We start from the raw sequence: 21,898 nt of genomic DNA on the forward strand, positions 1-21,898 counted from the left end.
CGGTATAACCGAAGACTTGAATTTAAAATGATATAATCCCTCACGTAACCACTCTGGTACAAGAATGGCTTTTTTGGGTTAGATTATGTTGCCTGTGAAGAGATTCGGCTTTTCTTGGTTTTATTTATTCTTACACCAGAATAAATGTCCACATGGGGGTTATATCAGCATAGCCTGTCTACACAGGAAAGTTTCACAAGGGCTATCTTCTACCTTATATGCAGCAGAAAGCCGAATTCAATGTGATCTACTGATCTGGCTTTAGCCACCTGAACTTTTAACATTTATGCTGCACCTGCTCCTACAGGTTACAGCCAATTTAGGCATGACAGGCTAGACATTGCATAAACATAAGCCTACAAAAACAGCAACCAGTACAGATCATGCCTAAGGTCTCAATTCGACAAAGCACTTAAGCACATGCTTTAGTACCAATAAAGTCAAAGGAACATCAGCACATGTAAGCGCTTTGCCAGATAGGGATAGTCTGCTGTATCTGGGCCTAGAAAAGGCTTTCTTTGAGTGAAAGACCCTTTCTGAGTTTGTAGGAACACATTTTAGGTTTATTTTTCTTTTACAAATTTTTGTCTTTGCACATCTTTCACTCTTTACAAAAACTTTTATGAGCACACAACAACACTATTTCATATGTATTTTAATTTAGAATAAACTCAAAACCAGGAGTCAAGTCAACAATAGACCAAAGCTACTGAAATACAAGTGGCCTATGGAGCTTGTCAAGCTGTTAACTCATTAGTATTCTGTCAGAAGACTATACATTTGACCATTTCTTAAGCAAAACCATGAATATGCTAGTATAGTACTGAAGCCAGCTAAAACAATTAAAGAACTTCCTTGCATTTAAGAGTTAATATTTATTTCCAGACATTTTCTTATAGAACACAAATTCTGGCTTTATCAATCTGACAGCTAACAGCCAAAAATACTGGTAATTTCAGAAAAATATTTAAATAAACCGCTACCCCGATATAACGTGACCCATATAACATGGGTTTGCATACAAGGCAGTAAAGTTCTGGCACACTGCTCTGAGCAGCATGTTAATGGTGCCGGGCCAGGCCAGGGCTGAGGGGTTCGATAAGGGGCAGAGGGTCTCGGAGGCAGTCAGGGGTTCCCCCTCTCCAGGGTCTGGAGGTGCAGGCGCTGTGGGAGGACACTTTTGGGGGCCCCGCAGTCCTAGAGTGGCCCGAGGGATTAGCAGGGGGTCGGGAGCAGCCCATTCCTTTTCCCTTGCCCCGGTCCCAGCTGTGTCACTCGGGGAAGGGGGCTTGGGGGAAAGAATCCCCCCTGCACTCACCAGCAACAGCGGAAGCGGAGCAGCTGGGCCCCAGCCCACTCCACTGTGTCAGCTTCCAGCCGCGGCACTCCGCTTCCCGCTGCAGGTGAGTATGGGGGCCATCCTTTCCCCAACCTCCCCACATTCATCAGCGGCGGGAAGCGGAGCAGCCCAGCCCCAGCCAGCTCCACTCCGCCAGCTTACAGCCATGGCGCTCCACTTCCTAGCATAGGCGAGTGCAGGACCCTTCCCCAGCCACCCCCCAGAGACACAGCTGGGGCCGGGGCAAGGAAAGCAGAGCGGGTTGGGGCCACGTCGCTCCGCTTCCCACCGCAGGTGAGTGCGAGGGGGGCATCCTTTCCCCAACCTCCCCGCACTCACCAGGGGCAGGAAGTGGAGTGCCACAGCTGGGAGGTGGCGGAGTGGGGCGGGCTGGGGCCGGGCTGCTCCGCTTCCCGCCGCTGCTGGTGAGTGCCTGTCAGGGGGCAGAGGATAGTGGGGGTGCATAGGGGTTGGAGCAGTCAGGGGACAGAGAGTGGGGAGGTTGGGTGGGGTCCTGGGGGTGATTAGGGATGGGGTTCTGGAGGGGGCGGTCAGGGAACAAGGAGGGGCAAAGCAAGTTTGATATAATGCGGTCTCACCTATAACACGGTGAGATTTTTTGTCACTCGAGGACCACGTTATAAATCGGGGTAGAGGTGCATCTTTGATCTGATCTCTTCATCTTTTTTGATAGGCATTCAAGGTCTCTTCACTGATGGCTAAATTTAGAATATTCTAGCTACTTCTGCAGCAGGTTAGACAGCTTGCAGATCATATTCCCAGAAATGAATTTTCTAGGCAATAAAAACCAGAACTAGAAAAGGGGGTTTATTGTTCCTTTTCCAGCTCTTTCTCTAATCATACAAAAGAGATCACTTCTGATGCTTAACTTTGCCTCAAGTCAAAGTTTCAGCAGTAAGTGCTTTTATTTATAAGTCAAAGAGGTAAGGGAGTGAAGGAATACTTCCCAGGAGACTCCCTGATAAATATTTTTGTTTATCCTATAATGACCGAATCTCCTCCACAGCATACAACAATCATTACCTCTTTATTCTCAAGAACAGACTGAAAAGTACTTAATCTTTCTGGCCAAGGTAAACACTCAGGACAAAATGAATTGGTTAATAAAACTTTTTCAGTACAATTGTGACATTCAAAACAAGGACCACCAGTGCCTAAAAGGTAATTTTCCATTGTGTTAGAAATTACTGGAACAAGTCATGTTTAGGATCCAAAGAGGTTTACGGTTATACTTTTAATTTTTTAAAAGGACAGTGTAAATTATTGAAGGTTGAGAACTTACTGCTTGTGCTTGTTTAATAAAATCAAGGATGTCTTCTTTCAAAGCTTGATGGATTTTTGCTGGACCTTTGTCATCCCACAAGCAAACTGCATGCACATCCCTAGAAAACAGTTTATACATCTTTCAGTAAGAACTACACTTAGAATTTAATGTAGAAATGTACAAAGTCTAAACAGTTATATTGAAGTAGTTCCCCAAAGAAAGTAGGTGTACATTCCACACACTAAAAATGAAACCCCACCAATAGTGACTGTTTGTGAATAAGTGTACATGCCATCTTCTTTTCTAAAAAGCACTTCATGAACTATTTTGACATGTAATTTTAGGTTTTATCTGATAAATACCCTTGGGGAAAAAAAAAGAATAAAATAAAATAGGTGTTGATCCAAATCACGCCAGAAATGGGTTCTTGTACTCGAGGGCTTGTCTACACGGTGCAGTAATGCAGTCTATGGAGGCGTGACTTCTGAAGACTAAGAGTGTTGCATACTTATTGCTCAGTGTAGGCTTGCTGGTAAGCACTAAAGATTCCCTAGTGCGCTTTAACATAGTGCTTTCGAAACAGCAGTATGCTGAAGTGCACTAGGAACCAATACAGAGAGATTATATACATTGCTCATCATATACAGTAATGAGTACTGTATATAATATACATTATTTATTACAGTCTATAAAAAGAGAAAGCACCCAACCTCCCCAATTACTGGCATCTACATAAAATGCAAAAATTGCTAAAAATAAACCCTGAAAAGTGAAATACATAAACCTAAAATGATGCCTTAATAATATTAGATGTAACACTGAAATTTGACAGTCAAGCAGTATAAAGTCAGGAACTGAAGTAATACTCTGTCCTTCACCTTCCATTTGAGTATACCACAGGGGCATCATCAATGTTCATAAAGCACCAGAGGTAGGAAAATAGCCCCATTATATGGATATGAAAGTGGAGACCCAGCAGGTTTAAATGAATTTGCCAAGATCATGCTGTAACTCTGTGGCAGATCCAGGAAATGAGCCTACATCTCCTGACTCTCTGTCATCAACTAAAAGGTTGTCTGCCACTCGCAACAAGTAAGACGATCTCCACAGCTTCTCGATATAGTGAAACACTATCATTTGGTATCCGCAGATAAACAGCTGCACCAGTATGAATACTAAGGTCCTAGTCCTGCAGTTGGATCAACAGGGGCAGACACTTATGCCTACATGGAAACCCAGTGCCTTTAATGGGACTCCATTCTCTACCTGTGTGGAGCTGGTTGCAAGACTGGGACTTAAATATGCATTTTGAACTCGATATATTTTCCTACAGTGCCTTTTCCAAAATGTTCCTACTTAAGTTATTAAAACTAAACATTTAAAGGCAGCACTTCTTAATGAGAACTGATCCATGCTATACATTAATTTTCAAATTTCCATCATTTCAGTTGTTTTAATGAAAAAAATGGTACAGTAGATCCTCCAAGTTACGAACACCAGAGTTGCAAACTGATCGGACAACCACACAGCTCATTTGGACCTGGAAGTACGCAATCAGACAGCAGAGACAAATAAAGTAAATACTCTACCGTACAATATATGTTAAACTACTAAATAAATAAAGGGAAGTTTTAAAAAAATTGACAAGGTAAGGAAACTGTTTCTGTGCTTGTTTCATTTAAATTAAGATGGTTAAGAGCAGCTGAAAACTTTTGAAAGAATGACCATAACGCCGTGTTCAGAGTTACGAACAACCTCCACTCCCGAGGTATTCATAACTCAGAGATTCTACTGTACTCAGACAAGAAAAAAGACTTACTCACAGTTTATTACTTTCTGAAGATATTCACCACATAAGTATCAACACTCTTGAATCTGTTTCTTTGCAAACCAAGGTGGGAACTCCGACTTCTAAAACTACTAATTTGTTCTAAAGCTACTAGTCCCAACAAACAGAATCATAACCTAGTACTAATTATATGTATCACTTTAGTCCTAGAGGCCCCAGTCAGGATTTATGGCCCACTGTGCTGGGCACTGCAGAGAGTAAAAAAGTAATCTAGTGATTGAATTGGAAAGTAGGCAATTTGGGGCTCTAATGAAGAGATTTTATGTACCGAGAAAGCTGATACCTCTCAAAACAGGAAGAGGATGCAATTTCACTTTATTTGGGGAATATTTTAAGAAATGGTTGGTCAAACCTCTCTTGTGAAGGGGCTTTATAACACTGATAGATCAAGTCTTAAATAATATCTAGAGGCCAGATCCAAGCAATACCATACCATTTAGTGAATGCGTTCAAAGAACTCCATATGACTATCTTGAAAATCTCCTGGATGGCCATAGATTAGAAGCTTTCTAATGTAGCAGACTTGACAAGAAATAGTCGTTGCAAGCTTTAAAGCACCAATATGCTGCAGTCTAACAGATTCACTCAGACATTTTAAATATGATTCTTTTGGAAACAGCAAAACATACTCATTTAGTACCAAAAGAAAGTTGTTTTTTTCACATGAAACATCTGAAGGAAGACTAACAGGAGTGGCATGCAGACATGGGAAAATAGTAGCAGATGGATTGACTGATTAAGGTGGGATTATCACCATCTTCTGAAGGAGTCTAGCGATGGTACAAAATGGATCTCTCTAAATCAACAGTTCTCAAAACTGTGGCTCACTTAGTAATTCAAGGACGCAATGTGGCAATCTGTGATTATTGTTGACCAATCAGGGTGCTGAGGCTTCATTTTCAGTGAGCAAAGAGCCTCATTTCCAGTTATTGCAAAGAGTCTTGACATCCATAGAAGCAGATGGAAACAGAAAAGGAGCAAGCCTCCACTAGAAGCCATTCCTATATATGAGAACATGCTTAGGGATTACAGCAGCCAGCCACCATTTGAACCCAAGAGCTGCCAATGGGGCTAGTGGCTCCCTCCCCCATTAGAAACAGAACATCCAGGGAAGTAAAGGAGAAGGTAAACAAGTAGCCAAGCAATACATTCAAGGAATCAGGGAAAGGACAGCTGTGAGTTGGATGGAACTGGGGTAGCAGGGAGATCATTAGCACATGCAAGGATTATGGGAGAACAAAACTGGAGGTAGGGAAACACATAATGGGAGAAAATCATCAGACAGTAAGAGAGAAGGGGACCAGGTTACAGAAGTATGTCCAGGCACCTGGTAGGAGGTAGGGGTAAAAACAGATGGGAGGAAAGGGAATGTAAAATGATGAACAAATGGAGGCTTATTTTCTTTCAAAAGGGACAGGAACACTTACTAAATTAAAAACAGCTACATACTTTTCTAACTTTACTTTTACCTAGAAGCAATTGCTGTCATTGCCAAATTGACACTGACCAATCCTAAGCATGATAAGAGCTTTTCATGAAACACTCTATTAAGATGTGGTCCCAACTGTGAAAAATTTCTGAATCGCTGTACTACAGCTTGAAGCTCACTTGTTCAGCAAGCTGAATCACTATTGCCCGGAAATTGACCTTCCTTGTAAGAAGTTTGAGCTTACAGGTAAATCAGGGACTTCAAGAGGCACTTTTATCAGCTTAGTCAAGAAATGTTCCATGACATGGGTGGCTTTTAAAAAAAAGTGTGGTTCTCCTCTGGAAAGGAACCAAAAATGGCACTATTACATCACTAATTCCATAACAAATTTGATCCACGTGAACACAAAATATTTTTTTTAACCTAACTGCCAGTCCAGCAAACTCAACCTGGCCTTTAAGAGTCATGCTGGGCTCTTTCCTTCTCACCACTAATACAAATTCTGCAGGTAAATTATGCCCTCAGTTACACCATCATGGGTCACATAAAACATGCTATGTCAAACATCACTGATTCATTACCACCTTTTGGGATACTACAGCCATGTCTACATGGAAAAGTTGTATTGTACAATCTAAGGAGTGGATTTACACCAATATAGTTACACTGATGCAAACCCCTGCGTAAACACACATTTCTTTAGATAAGTGGGGTTTTTTTCTGCTTAAGAGTGACTGAGCAGGGTTTAGCTAAATCAGTTTAAAAGCCAATTAAAGTTAAACCAGTGCAACTTTCCCATGCAGACAAGGACTAGATCTTTGAATACTCTTTGTCCATTTGAGACCACACTGTTCTCTGATCAGGGTCAGAAAGGAACCAGTAGCTGGAATGTCAGAAGATGCCCATGTTCCATTGCAGGAGGTGGTGCAAGGTATCCCTGCTGGAACCAATAACTTTAGAACTTTGCAATTAAAATAGGGCCTCCCCTAGCTCAATCTTAATTTTTGATATATCATAAGTCATTTATAATTTCAGCTGACAGAGCAGAGATGGCCTGATTTATATAATGGAAGGTTTACTATCTACTCCTTGTATTGTAGTGAAACTGGAATAATAATAAATTAAAAAAAGCTAGAAGTATAATGCTGCAATCAGTGTTAGGAAAAAAATCATATAAGAGTTATGTTTAAAAATATAAAATTACTCCAATTATATTACTAAAATTGCATTATCATTTCATTTTTGAAGGACACGTCACAATCAGCTTAAAGGTAGACCACTTGTAAGTCATATGCATTTATTGTCAGAGTAATACTGTATGAAGTGATTGGTCACATACGCAGACTTTACTGTCAAAGCACTACAAAATATCTAGTCCCCGTTTCCAATTAGAGTGAAAGGTTTACAGGAGGGTACAAAAGAAGCCTATCATCTTCAGCTGAAGATGAAGAAAATTGTAAAAACAATAAGAAAGCTGTGCTGTTTTTTGTGTTATATTTGTGGAGGCCTATGTTGCAGCAAAACACCAACTCTTCAAAACTGTACTCAAAATAGATAACAAAATACTGGTTAATTCTTTTAATTAAATAGTAACACTGGCATGTCTGCTTCTCTTATCTTGTAAATGTATCCATTTCTACATAGCCCTCCTACATCTGACTTCTACGTTATAAGCAATATTACAGTTTTATTTCCATCCTGTTACCCAAGAACTGAAAGTTAATAAAAAAAAAAAATCACTTACGAAAACAGATCAAACCACTGCTGTTTTGTGACAGATTCCTGGCGTAACAGCTTCAGAACAATGGGGCGCATGAAATCCCATTTGTCTTCAAACTGAAGTGAACCTTTATTCTTTAAAGAAGAAACAAAAAGCATAATTTAAATGCAGATCAAGTAAAAATGAACCTCTAAGTCAATTAGGACAGTTTGAGAGCTTCCACATTTTCTAATACTTCCTTTTACTTCAAGTTAAGGATTACTATAACCAGAAGCTAAATAGACAAATTAACATTCAATTTTGAGTAAAATTAACAAACAGTTAGCTAATTCTAAGAGTTGTGAGGTATGACCTACTTCACAGAATAGATATAAAAGAACAGTTATAAAGTTTTCTAGATCTGTAGGTTTCCTATTTAAGATTTTTACAAATAGTAATTTATAGTAAATTACACTTAATATGTATGTTTAATACCTAAAAACTTTAATTTTGTGATTTAATATTACTTGTAAGAATTACAGGCCTCAAGGGATTATAGTTCAATAAATATTATGATCTCATCACAGATGTCTCACATTTCCTTCCATTTGAATTGTCATATCTACAATATTCAAGTTCAACTAAATTTTTCAAGGCAGCAACGGACTTTTCTGTAAAATGCCATGTACACCTACAAATTCTGTATTGTATTTGGAGTACACGATGGTCAAGCATTCCAGTGTATTAGAATGGCCAGTTGTGAATGTTTCATATTTATGTTAATGATTCTAAGCTGTAAACTTTGTTCTATGTGTCACTTGAGATATGGCTGTTTGTTTTATAAAATTTAATAGGTGATTTTTAGAAAAAGTTATACAATCGATTGGCTTATTTAAGAAGTACAACCTGAACTCTAAATGCCCATAATGTTTCTTAATGTTCATTTTTAATTCCAATGCTCTTTAGAGGAAATACGCATTCAGACCATCCATGTGCATACAAACTCTTGCTTCCCCAGTGAATTAATACAGGGAAGCACTTCTTTATGAAACGCAACTGTAACTCTAAAATTCCCCAATTTTCTAACTCTTCCAAAATAGTTTAAAGTTATCGTAAGGCACATTTTAGGTAGTCCGTGTAACGTAGTTGTAGGTAACTGTAGACAAAAATTTAGTTAAATCTAATGTTATTGTGGTAGTGTTCAGAGGCCCCGTCAGAACTGGAACTCCATTGTGCTGGGCGCTATATAAAAACACATACAGAGAGAGCCCCAGCCCTAAAGAGCTTACACCACTTTCACTGTCAAAAATTCATATACATTGTATTTTCATAGCTTGGCAGTCACCCCTATGTTCCTTGTAGACCCAAGTAGCCAGAGAAATGTAGATTTCCTGATCAGCTGCACATGACACTATTTGCAAAGCCATCTCTTTGTTTATCATGAAGCACATATACCAAGGCTAAAATGCAGAATGGTGTTTTCTCTAAGAACCAGACCAGCGGTTCTCAAACTGTGGGTTGGGACACCAAAGTTGGTCACGACCCTGTTTTAATGGGGTCACCAGGACTGGTGTTAGACTTGCTGGGGCCCGGGGCTGAAGCTTCAGCCCTGGGCGGCAGGGCTCAGGTTTCAGCTTCAGCCCTAGCCCTGAGTGGAAGAGCTCAGGTTACAGACCCCTCGCCCAGTGCTAAAGTCCTTGGGCTTTGGCCCTCTCACCCGGGGAAACAGGAATTGGACTTTGGCCCTCCTGCCCAGGGAGGGGCTCGGGCTTCAGTCTCCCTTCCTGGGGTCACATAGTAATTTTTCTAGTCAGAGGAGGTTGCGGTGCAATGAAGTTTGAGAACCTCAGAACCAGACTATTCCCAAGATTAAAACGGTTAGTGGAAATGAAAGTTCTTCTGAGCTTCCAGCTCAAAAATTCTTTAGCAAACATTAAGATTGACTATTTACCATACCACATGTCCAAGCACATTCATCCTTTCCTAAAACATTTAATCTTTCCAGATATTGTAATGAACATTCCTCCTCAGGCTGGGTGTCCTTGCTGCATTGCAATCTCATTTGAAAAAAGGAGCATTTTGTTCCCATAGGATGGTTTCCTACCCTCACATTTAACAAACCATTGTCCTTTAGGCTTCTACAAGCTCACTCTTAAACTAAGCTGTCCAGGCAGCAAGCTTCTTATGGTATTTGTTTGGTTAATACTTTAAGATTACACACACTATGCTGGCAGCAGGGAAACAAGAAAAGAACAAGGAAGCGGAGGAGCCTCTATACCAAAGGAACCTCCTTCCATCAGGGTGATTCTCCAGGGGCAGGCACATCAGCATGGCAGCCAGAATCTGCAAGCAGTGCAGTCCAAATGACCACATGGAGGATCTGGATTTTCAAAAGCATCTAAGTAATTTAGGAGCATAAGTCCCACTGAAAGTCAGTGGGACCCTGACCTCTTACACCACACGTGGGTCCTTTTAAAAATCCAACTCCTATATATGCACTGAACTCTAGCAAAAATAGAAAATGATAAGGATATAAAAAAAATAAAGGATATTTACTGTACATGTTGTAATCTTGTCTGAGCACAGCCCCCAACTTTTTCCAGAAAAAAAATTCTATGGGATAGAAAACATTCTTTTAAGAATACAAACTTGGAGTCTGTAGCGAATTCTGTGGCCTGGGAATTGCTGAAGATATGGGTTCTTGGTTGAACTCTCTGATGTCCTAATATACCCACTTAAACAATGACCTGTGCTAGCAACCTACTTCTTAGTCTATAATCATAACTTATTTAAATATTACCCACAAAATTCCACTAATAAAATTTTAACTCTTTGGAAAGTCTGACGTAGGCTTTGTAAGCTGGCCCAATTGACCAGTCAAATAATATCAACTGACTGCCTATTTGATCATGGTCAAATATTGTCAAGTATTCCAGCAAAAATGGCCTGATGTAGGCAGCAGCCTACTTTTTGACAGCATGGTCATGCCATCTGTTAGCAAGTCTACTTAAATATCTTGATCATTCACTGTACTATATGTGAACGTATGCAGTGTTGTGGTAGCTGTGCTGGTCCCAGGGCATTAGCGAGACAAAGTGTGTGATCGAACAAAAGGTATTACCTCACCCACCTTGTCTCTCCTATACTAATATCACCTTTTGGAGAAAAAGGAGAATCAATGGAAATTTGAGCTTCTTGACTGGCTGCAATCTTCTGTATACAAACAAAGTTATGCATACAATATTTGTACTAGGCCATCAATGCTGTGACAACTGAGTGAATTTTGGCAATATTTTTGTGATTCTGTGTATGCCTTATTTTTCTTCTGTGCTTTGCACTGAGTATAAAGGCTCCTCCTTTTCTGTTCTGTTCCTCCTTCTGAAGCTGCTTAAGAATCCACCGTATTTGCTGCAGAAAGGAGTCGCTGCCTCTCCACCTCACCCTCCATGTGATCTAGGAGTCTGCAAAGGTCCTGGGGACGGGGGCAGCATGCCTAAAAACCTTTTGATGGGCTGGAATTTTCTGGAATACCAGAAGTTAGAAATCAACCTGAGTGGCTACTCATGATTGAAATATGAGAGATACTTCATAATCTAGAGAGCATTCCAGAAGTAGTGAGACATTAATAATGACATAAATTATACAGTCAAGGAAAGTCAAAATCATTTGTATGGAAAAAAACTGTTCAAGCTAAGTGTAAGTTCTGTTCTTCTGAAAATGGACACAGATAGACTGGAGAAACACGTTGAATTCTTGACATTTGTCGACTTATTGTCAAAATTAGATTATTGCACTCTAAACAGAAAAATGGAAAACCAGTCTGGATCAAAATTTGTTTTCTTCTTTGCGTTCTCCTCTAACTTCATCTTTGGCAATAGCATCATGAACCATGGAGTCTTTTGTTGAAGATAGTGATATGAACAACAATCAAAGTGAAGCTAATTCCATTTCTTCTTATAAGAATTTTACTACTCCATCTGCTTCAGCACTGAAAACTCCTTACTCCTGGAAAGCCTTCAGATGTCCATCAAATTGGGATCAAGGGATTTTCTTGCATGGAGCGTCCCATGACCAGAAACACAAACTTGACCATATGTATGCTAGAGGTATTTATGCCAGCAATACACCTACCATTTCATATAGTTTAAAATCCTTATACGCTAGAATTTTTTCACAAACAGTATCCAGTTTGCAAAGTACGGCTTGCAGAATGTCTTCTGAATGCCACAGTGGACCAAAAAAGAAAAGAAAGAGCTGGCATTTTTACTGGTCAAGCTCCTCACATCCATGATGGCTCGAGCACTAAATGCAATGAGGGTGTTTTCAACTTCATAACTTCACAATCAGCATTTTACCCATTCCAATGCACAACTGAGCATTACCACACAGCCCAGTAGATTGCTGACCAGTTTAAAAACAACAAATTGAGTCCATGGAAGGTTATTTTGGTTGTGACTGACAATGACGCTATAAAAGCTGCTTGGGCTTTACTGATAAATGAGTATCCACTTGGGCTTTACTGATAAATGTTACAGACATGCTAATGGAAAGCTGTATTACATGGGTTGCGATGGTCAATATCTGACAACTTTCTCATCATGTCAGGAGAGAAAAAACAGACAAGTTTTTTGTTTTTTTAAAAGCCAAAATACCAGCAATCATTTTTTAGTACAGCACTCAATTAATCTACACTAAGTAAGCCATGTCATACTTATGGGGCATCTTCTATTAAATGTCTCAAAAATCTTCAGATACTAACAGCCTTCTAGCAATCAGCTGCTGTTCCAAAAGGGGTGGCTAGGTACTGATCCTGAGTAATTCACATTGACATTCTTGATGATGAGATCTTTTGGATGCAAAACTCAAACCATTCAGAATATAGAAAAATGATCGTTCTACACTGATGCCAAGAATAAGCTCCTAAATGTTAAGAAACATTTGTGAGAATACTGAATAGTCCACTTACAAAAGCAGAAGAGAAAAATACCCAAAATAATAGCATTGAAAAAAATCCCTCAGCGTAAAGCTGCCTACCATCTTGATCCACACTCCCAGGACCAAGACCTTTCTGATGATGAATTTGATTCAGTTTGTGACCTTGTAGCGACTGTTGCAAATTGTAAAAGATCTCCAAGCAAACAAAATTCTGATGGAAGTAGCAAATTATAAAATAAGAAGCAGCTCGTTCAGTCGTAGAACAATATGGAGTACAATCCCAGCAGCTGAATCAAGATAGCTTGCTACTTCATCATGACTGAAAGGGTGGGGTCCATTTTGCTATAGTGGCAGAAATTCTTTTAACACTGTATGTACTACTTCATGTATGGAAGAACGTTTGTCAATTTGGGGAAATCATCCACTCAAAATCCACTGAATTGGACTGAAGACCTCTAGTGCTGAGAAGATAGTGACTGTGTATCACAATTTAAAATTAAAGAAGAAAATAGCAGATGAAGCGTTGACTCAATATTGATCAGATGAAAAGGAAGGAGAAGGTACAGATGAATTTGATGACAACAAAGATATAGATGAAGCAACTGAAACCGATAAAGATAATGAAAAGTAAGATGAGTAACAGCTGGCCTGTTGCCTACCTAGAATAAGTTGCATTTTAAATTTTTTTTATTGTTTATGTATTATTCCATTTCTATTTAATCTTTTATTTTGTAACTGTTCAGTTTTTTCATTTTTTAGAAATTCATTGTGTTTCATATTTTTCTGAATTAGAATAACTAGTTAAGTACCATACACACTCGTTCATAAGCCAAATTTTTTTAGTAAAAAAGGGAAGCGCCAGAGAAGGGAGTCAGCTTATGAATGTCAAGTATCAGAGGGGTAGCTGTGTTAGTCTGGATCTGTAAAAGGAGCAAAGAATCCTGTGGCACCTTATAGACTAACAGACGTTTTGGAGCATGAGCTTTCATGGGTGAATACCCACTTCGTCAGATGCATGTAGTGGAAATTTCCAGGGGCAGGTATATATATGCAAGCAAGCTAGAGATAATGAGGTTAGTTCAATCAGGGAGGATGAGGCCCTGTTCTAGCAGTTGAGGTGTGAAAACCAAGGGAGGAGAAACTGGTTCTGTAGTTGGCAAGCCATTCACAGTCTTTGTTCAACCCTGAGCTGATGGTGTCAAATTTGCAGATGAACTGAAGCTAGCAGTTCCTCTTCTGAATTCTGGTTGCGGAAGTCTTATTATGTCGCAAGAATTTGGCCACCTGTAAGGTCTCTGAGCAGTGGTCTGCAGAGAGTTGTGAAGTAGCTCTCCTACAGGTTTTAATAGTGCCCATCTATAGGACTGATTGTGGTGCTCATATGGCATCCTTCTCCCCGTAGGGAAAATGGCTGTCTTCATTTTGGTTGGCCGATGTACATAGCAGAAGGGCATTGCTGCATATTGTGGCGATATAGCATTGGTGGAGATTTGCGAGGGTGAACATCACAACGGTGATGGTGTGGACTCCAGGACAACAGAGAGCGAGAGCAATGCGACGTACATCGTTTGGCCTACGCATCCCACCAAGCAAGCACAAGAAAGAAGAACTCTACGTGGAACTCCTCCTCCCCTTGGAGGGGCGAAAGTGAAGCCTGGACCTATACATTGAAGTGCGATTCCGGCCGACGTGCACAGGCAAAATAAGTGGAAAGAGTACCATATCGCTTGCCTCATACAACTAAGCATGCAGAACCGAGCGAAGTTGCTCAAATCCACAGCCTCAAACCATCGAGTGACAGGAGTCTTCATCAAAGAGGCTGATAAAGGAGGTGCCCGTGTGTCAACATGAACAATGGTCGACTAACGGCAATAAGGACTGCCAGCACTACTCTGCGAAACCTAAATTCTATAGGCCCACTTCCACCTAGATCACACTGAGGAATAAAACAATTAGATGAAAAACTGCAACAACCTACCCAGAGGTATCACTCCCTACAGCTACACCGGAACAAAATCACATACCCTCAAGAACCCCGACCCAGGGTTATTCTAATCATACACACAAGAAATCTACAAACCACAGAAATCCTGACGCCCCATCATCTCGGGCATTGGCACTCTCACTAAGCCTGTTGGATATGTGGACTCTCTACTCAGTACCCTATGCCCAGCACCCCAGCTACCTCAAGACACCCTAGTGATTTCTGAAGGAGAACTACAATGCATTGGTCCCTCCTCAGAATAAGGCCCATTCCTAGCACCCCATAGATGTAGAGGCTTCTATCGAGCACCACATCCCAGACAAAGCAGATGGGGGAGACTAAGCTGCAGGGAGCCAACCCTGACTAATGGAGCCGATATGCAAAAGACTCGGCTGCTGAGCTCTGTGCCTTATACTGCCGACACCTAACAACTATGTCAATAATTTGAATGACAAAATATATCTCCAGATCAGTGGCACTGCTATGGTACCCGCATGCCCCCCACAATATGCCATTGCACTTGTTTTATGGCTGATCCTGGACAACGAGAGCCTCGGCTCTTGCAAGACACTGTCATGTGCGTTTCCTACCGTTACGCTATCTGGGGCTTGGAATGACATCTGTCCCACTTACGCCGCATGGGAAGTTGAGAACCCTGGAATTCCACCAGGTACTCGCTTTGAAACAGCTGAATCAGCAGCGCCACCATCAACTTCAGTACTTTGGACCTATCTGACAGATGTCCTCTTGCTAGTGATCACCATGGGGTGCAAATAAGGGATGGTCACAGAGACGACCCAATTCGTCTATATCGAAAACGACATACACTCGAGTCCGGCTTATGGCTTGGTACCTTCATGCTCCAGCGTTCCATCCCGCGCACATCACACATCCATTGGCGGACCGCCACACCTGGAGGTGAGGATATCGCATCTGCTCTAACCCCGCGAGAGCCACAGCACACCCTACAGAATAAACTCTCACCAAGCATTCTCAATTAATACGGAGCAGAGAGCGCGCGATCTTACAGAGAGCACCTATAGGCAAACAGCAAGATCAACAGAGCCATGCGTAGAAAGAGAGAGCTTTGCTCTGGTAATAGTTGACCGGCAGCAAGCGCGAGCGAGAGATCTATACCCGGAAAGCAGAGAACCAACACGGACTCCCTGCCACTCAGAGTTACTACCCTCAGACTAAAACCCCTCCAACCATCATCATCGCACCGAACAACCCATCCCACGTGATGAACAATTGTATGGAGTCCAAACTTTTCATCGAGTCTTGGGGTGGCAGTCAATCCTTGCCCACAACAACCTGCCAACCTGAAACATATTCTCACCAAGCACTGCACACCACAACCAGACCTAATCCACTCAGGAACCGAAATGCCATGTAACAAATCCCTCGAATACCGTGCTAAGCGTCTGCCCCATATAGGCTCTAACCCCAGCGAAAGGAAATGTATCACATGGACCTGAATCTCTTGCATCACCACAGGCGACATCACTGCAGTTCATGCCTGGGTCAGCTGCAGCCTGCACTCCTGGAAATGGGACATAGGTATTGGGATCCGATCCCCCACCATGTAATGTACGCGCATCAGTATGCCAAGCAATGCCCCTCTGTATAGGTAGGACTACAGCCTACCGAGCCAAATGGACCAGTGTCGTACAGAAAGGAGATAAATGATCTACAAATCATTCATTAGGGAATGGATAAATAGAGCAAAAACCTTGTTAGGAGTAGCACTTCAACCTCCCTGGCCACGACTAATTATGCGAAGCCGCGAATCCGCGTGGTCCATACCTGCAGCAAAAAAAGCTTGTCTATGAACCAGTTACTTCAAAAGAGAAAGACTGCTGAGCTTCAGTTCAATCTGCAAATTGGACAACCATCCCAGGCCCTCAGATCTGAAAGGCAAAAAAATGGGAAAGACTGTTGATATTGGGGCCACACCACCAGGCAGGAGACTTAGCAGGCCTCCCTTGCGCTACTATCTTAGGTTTTTAACACCGATCAGCTGGTGTCTAGAGACGGGACGGGCCGTCGGAAGTTCTCATACTGCGAGGGGAGAGCGGAGGCGCGCGGCGGCGAGCGTTGGCGGCTACCAACAGAATACAGCCTGCCCCTCCTGTAAATGTATAAACACGTAGCATGCGAGTCTGATGAGAGGTGTGGTAGAAACAGGAAAGCTCATGCTCCAAAGCAACGGCTGGGATAGTCAGTGGATGTCAATTAGGTTTGAGCACGGAATCTTCGCAGCTTATGACAACTCGGAGTATAGAAACTGAGGGAAAGAACAGGAATAAACAGCCCGATCCGGGAAACTGACTAGAGATAGAAGGAATCAGAGGCAAAGGGGCAGGCACCTATGGGCCACAGAGCGAATGGAGGCAATTGCGCGTAGGGGCCAGAAATCGTCCCTAATGGTTGGCCTCACATCGGCTCACACTACCTCGCCGTGGAAGAAACAGGTCTTGGTGGGGTGGAGGTGCAGAGACATCGTCCCGGCTCCCGAGGGAAGGCGAGAGTGTGGGGTCATTTGGGGGTGGTCACTAGGAGTACTCCCTGACCCCAGCCTCCCCATGCCTCCGCCCTCAGGGTTGCTCTGGCACTGGGACCTGTTCTTGGTTCCCCACTGCGGACACTCGAGGGATAACAAACGTACCAGCGGCTATCCTAAGGCCGATTAATATGCCTAGGACTGATGAATAGGGTCAGCTTTGGATCGTAAATATTCACTTTATATAGGAGGTCGCTATAAATGAACCGCTTAGATGGTTGTATATACAGTGAATCTTTTTGGTAATATGGCATGTACTAAAATAGAGACCTATCTTTGTTAAGTTCTGAGGGTTGGATAAAGTTGAGGCCCACCTTGTGAAATAATTATATCAAGTTTTGACATCAGTCAAACATGGTCAAAATTATTGTCAGAATCAACTGAGCCGGGATTGTGTATCTGATAAGGGATGCCTTCATCCCCTATGCTAAGAGTAGGGGACAGATCTTCTTCCTTGAATATCCACAAAGTTATTTTTGAAAATCAGGAACGCACATGGTTCTGGTCCTACTTCATTCAGTGTCCATACTCGTTGGGCAATCCACCTGAGTAGATTGACATGCTTTAAATATTTTCTTGTTTCTTAGCGGCTACGGCTAGCACTGCACGATTAGAGCGAGGTAGAGTTTAAATAGGAAACGACTATGCACAAACTATCAGATGTTAGAAATCGGGTGCGCGTCCAACTAGTGCAACACAAAAAATGATTGCTTGCGTCCCTGGCCAAGGCTACCATCGATTTAAGGAGCGGTGGCACTGGTGGGTAGCTGTTCCTCAGCTATCCCAAGTTCCCCCTTCCGTTGAAGACAACAGTGCCTATGGGGCAGAAAACATTGCCCGAGGTGGTTAGTGGTACATACCTCAGCCGCCTCACCCCTGCACACACTTTGTCGTTAGAGTGCATAACGACCATAAGATCTTTCCCTTTTTTCACTTGGTGGGGGGCGGGGGGGGAAAAGGACAGATTCCATGAAAGCCAGACAACTGAGTTTGAACCCAGAAAAGGAAAACCACAAGAAGCAGAGAGTAGCCTCAGTACAACATCCCTCCTTCAAGAAACCTACGTAACCTTGCACGCGCGCTGTTATATTCAGACTTTGGTTTCGAAGCAGGAATACACAGATTTGCTCCTCCCATACAAAAAACACAGCGATAGACCTAGTAGTCTACCATACAGAATAGAGAGAGACCTGCTGATCAGAGCTCCATCGCTGGACAAGAAAATAAAATAGCGGGCCATATAGTTCGCATGAATGCTGTCCAAGAAAGGATAACAACAAAGGCGCCGAAAAAATACAGGGTCGATTCCGTCTAATCGGGTAGCCGCACACCCTATATGGGCGAGTTAATGCACTATCGAATTTAGCGGCTACTACTAGGCCCTCCCTCTGTTAATGGGAGAGTATCGGGAAATCGATTTAAGGAGGCGAATCGATATGAATGACGACGTCATGTAACGGATACAGCGTAAATCGGTATAATCGCCATTAAACCGATTTAAAGTCGCAGTTGTAGACCTGGCCTATGGCAAAGATTCAACTTCTGATTAAGCATTTTTCTGGTCCCGTCAACCTGCGCTCAATCACAGCAAGATAACAGACTTGACAGACTAATTTTTAAAAGAGTAGTTTGCCATCATAAACTTGTGTTTGCAACTTAGAACTTCCTGAAATAGATTTAGTTTTGGGCGAAACTTACAAGTATGGTATTTTGCGTAAGTGGAGAAAATCTCGTCCTGTTGATCAGCCTCCTAGCGCATTAGGGATTAAGGGGATGAGACAGAGAATAACTGACCACTTTTGTTTGTTTTTTTAAAAAGCAAGAGAAAAAAAAACTGTTCAGATTGGTTTGAAAATACAAAACAAATGCAGCTTGTAAATATTATAAATCTCATGCGGTGCGAGCTCTGGGCTGATTATAAAGAACAGTCTCTTTTGCAAGGCCGTAGTGAAGTGATATAGGCTAGACCTGGAGCCACATCTTACAACTTAATTTCTCCTGATTTACACCATGATTTACCTGAATGATAAGTTTTAAAGCATATATACAGGATAAATTTCAGTTTAAATTAACATACAATGAATCAACACTCAACAAAGGGCTTCTCTGCCCAAGCATCTCCCTATCCCTCTCCATGAAAACTGAATGAATATAAATCAACCTTGACCATTTCCTCAAGCCTGCACAACAAGAAAAGGAATTCCAAGATACAAGGTCCTCCACAGCCTCCCTATCACCAATCCTCATTTGTCACATCTGAGGAAAGTTAGCATAAGGGCCAAAATAGATCTAACAGCCAAGCTGGTTCATCAGGAAAGGAGATTAAATCAACAATCAAACCTATAGCAAAATGAAGAGCCCTACGTTCTAGAAAAGCAGCAGAGGAATCCTGGTGGCACAGATTCTCTGCTGCTTTACAGATCCAGATCTAACACAGGCACCTCTGATACTTGACTACTCAGAGAATGGCTACAGGGCGCAGCTCCACTGATGCAGTGGTGCTGTACACTGCTATGCGTAGATGCTTTAAGTCTATGGGACCAGCTCCCACTGACTTAAATTACTCCAGCCCCTGGAGTGGCAGAGCATGTCAGAGTATGAGCGGGTTGGGGGTGTTGGGGGCCCCTCGGGGTTAGGGGTCCCTGGATATGTAGGTTTGGGAGGTTGCCCCATGAGGATTGGAGGGGGGCCCACTAAAATGGGTTTTGGGGCCCCTGCGTTAGGCCCCAGGGATATGGGGTTTGTGGCCCCTGGTGTATGGGGCCTCTGAAATGGGGGTTTTTGGGCGGCCCATGGGGTTAGGGGTCCCTGGAATGGGGTTTTACGGAGGCCCTGGTGTTGGGGCCGCCTGGAATAATCGGGTATTTGGGTCGCACCAGCGTTAGTGCCCCTGCGAAATGGGGTTTTGGGGCTGCTGGTTTAGGGGCCTGGAAATGGGGTTTGGCTGCAGCGCAGGATTCAGGGTCCCTAAATGGGGTTTTGGGAGCGCCCTGGCCTGTGTTAGGTCGGTTGACTCCTGGGATAATGGGGTTTTGGGGCCGCCAAGGGTTAAGGACCCCTGGAAATGGGGTTATGGGGACCCGGGATTAGTGGCCTCCTTTTAATGGGTGTTTGGGGCGCTCTGATAGGTAAGTGCGGATCCATGGAAATGGTGGTTGGGCGGCCCCAGGGGGGGAGCGGGGGGGGTGGGTTACTAGGCACGCAGAAAAGGGGTTTGGGGGCCGGTCTCCGGGGTTAGGGGGCCGCTGGAAAAGGTTTTCGGGCCCCTGGTAGTAAGCGCGCACAGCTATGGAAATTGGGATGGGGCCGCCAGCGGTTGGAAGCCCTCAAAATGGGGATTTTAGCTGGCCCCGGGTTTAGAGGGGCCCCTGGAATGCGGTTTTTTGCCCCTGGTTTAGGGGCTCCTGGTAATGGGTTTTGGGCCGCCAGGCGTACAGAGGCCCTAGGATATAACATTTTGGGTTGGTGTTGGTGTCTCCTGGATATGTGGATTGGGGGGGCCCCAGGGGTTTGGGGCCTCTGGAAATGGGGTTTTCAGGGCCCCAGGGTTAGGGGCCCCTGAAATTGGCTTTTGGGGACCTGGGATTCAGGCGGACGCCTGGAAATGAGGGCTTGCTAGCATATATATACCTGCCCCTGGAAATTTCCACTACATGCATCTGATGAAGTGGGTATTCACCCACGAAAGCTCATGCTCCAAAACGTCTGTTAGTCTATAAGGTGCCACAGGATTCTTTGCAGCTTATGAATGGATATAGAGAGGGAGAGGTGTGACACAGCCCCTCCCCACAACAGAGGAAGCAAGGAAAGGCAGCATAGCCACCAGAGCCAGAAGGGAGGAGGCGAGGCCAGAATCTCCCTGGTTCTGGCCACACAGCTCCTCCTCAGCCGCTGGAGCACGCTGTGGTGAGGCCAGAGACATCGTCCCCTGGCCCTCCCCAGATAAGATGGGAAGGGATGAGATAGGGAGAGTGTTGGGGTCATGTTGGGGGTGGTCACTGGAGTTACTCCCCTGACCCCCAGCTTCTCCCCCCCCAAAAATTTCCCCACCAGTTGCTCTCCCGGCCCCTCAGGGTAAGCAATTGGCACGCTGGGACACTTTGTTTACTTAGGTTTACCCCCGTGCCTGCGGACACTCGAGGTAAACAAACCATCTTGGCCTACCAGCGGCTTATCCTAATGGCCCAGGAGCCAAAGTTTGCTGACTGATGAATTATAGGGTCAGCTTATGAATGGGTCGTAAATATTTTCCATTTTTACTTATCCATCTTGGGGGAAGGTCGGCTTATAAATGAACCGGCTTATGATTGTGTATATACAGTAACTTCTTTTTGTAATTAGGCATAAGTATATCTAAGACTAAGAGCATTGGAGACCTTTTTGTTACTGTTCTAATAAATTAGCACTTGTGAAATATTTCAGTTTTTGACATCAGTCAAACTTGGCTCAAATTATTGTCAGATCAACTGACCGATTGTTTTTGGACTGATCAAATGCCTCACCCTAGTCTGAAGTAGGGACAACTCTTCTTGAATTCCACAAAGTATTTTTGAAAATCATGAACTGCATGGTTCTTCCTACTTCACTTCAGTTTTCTTAAGTCTGTTGGGCAATCACTGGTAGCCTGCTTAAATATTTTCTTGTTTCTACGGCTACGTCTACACTGCACGATTAATTCGAAGTAGTTTAAACCGATATTACAAAACCGATGTTATAAAATCGGGTTTGCGCGTCCACAGTGCAATCACAAAATCGATTGCTTGCGTCCCTGGTCCAAGGCTACCATCGATTTAAGGAGCGGTGCACTGTGGGTAG

The 21,898-nt window shown here is 43.0% G+C and overlaps 1 protein-coding gene across 1 annotated transcript in view; it reads right to left on the reverse strand.

The window, feature by feature from the left end:
* Nucleotides 1-21,898, reverse strand: part of CUL5 (cullin 5) — an 88,223-nt gene that overhangs the window by 42,435 nt on the left and 23,890 nt on the right. The window contains exons 2-3 of the mRNA XM_032790692.2: nt 7,647-7,756; nt 2,643-2,742 (exon numbers count right to left, since the gene is read on the reverse strand). Coding sequence (XP_032646583.1) covers nt 2,643-2,742; nt 7,647-7,756 — 210 coding nt within the window. The remainder of the gene's footprint in view (nt 1-2,642; nt 2,743-7,646; nt 7,757-21,898) is intronic.

The sequence above is a fragment of the Chelonoidis abingdonii genome, chromosome 1 (assembly GCF_003597395.2).
Source record: "Chelonoidis abingdonii isolate Lonesome George chromosome 1, CheloAbing_2.0, whole genome shotgun sequence".
Lineage (NCBI taxonomy): Eukaryota > Metazoa > Chordata > Testudines > Testudinidae > Chelonoidis > Chelonoidis abingdonii.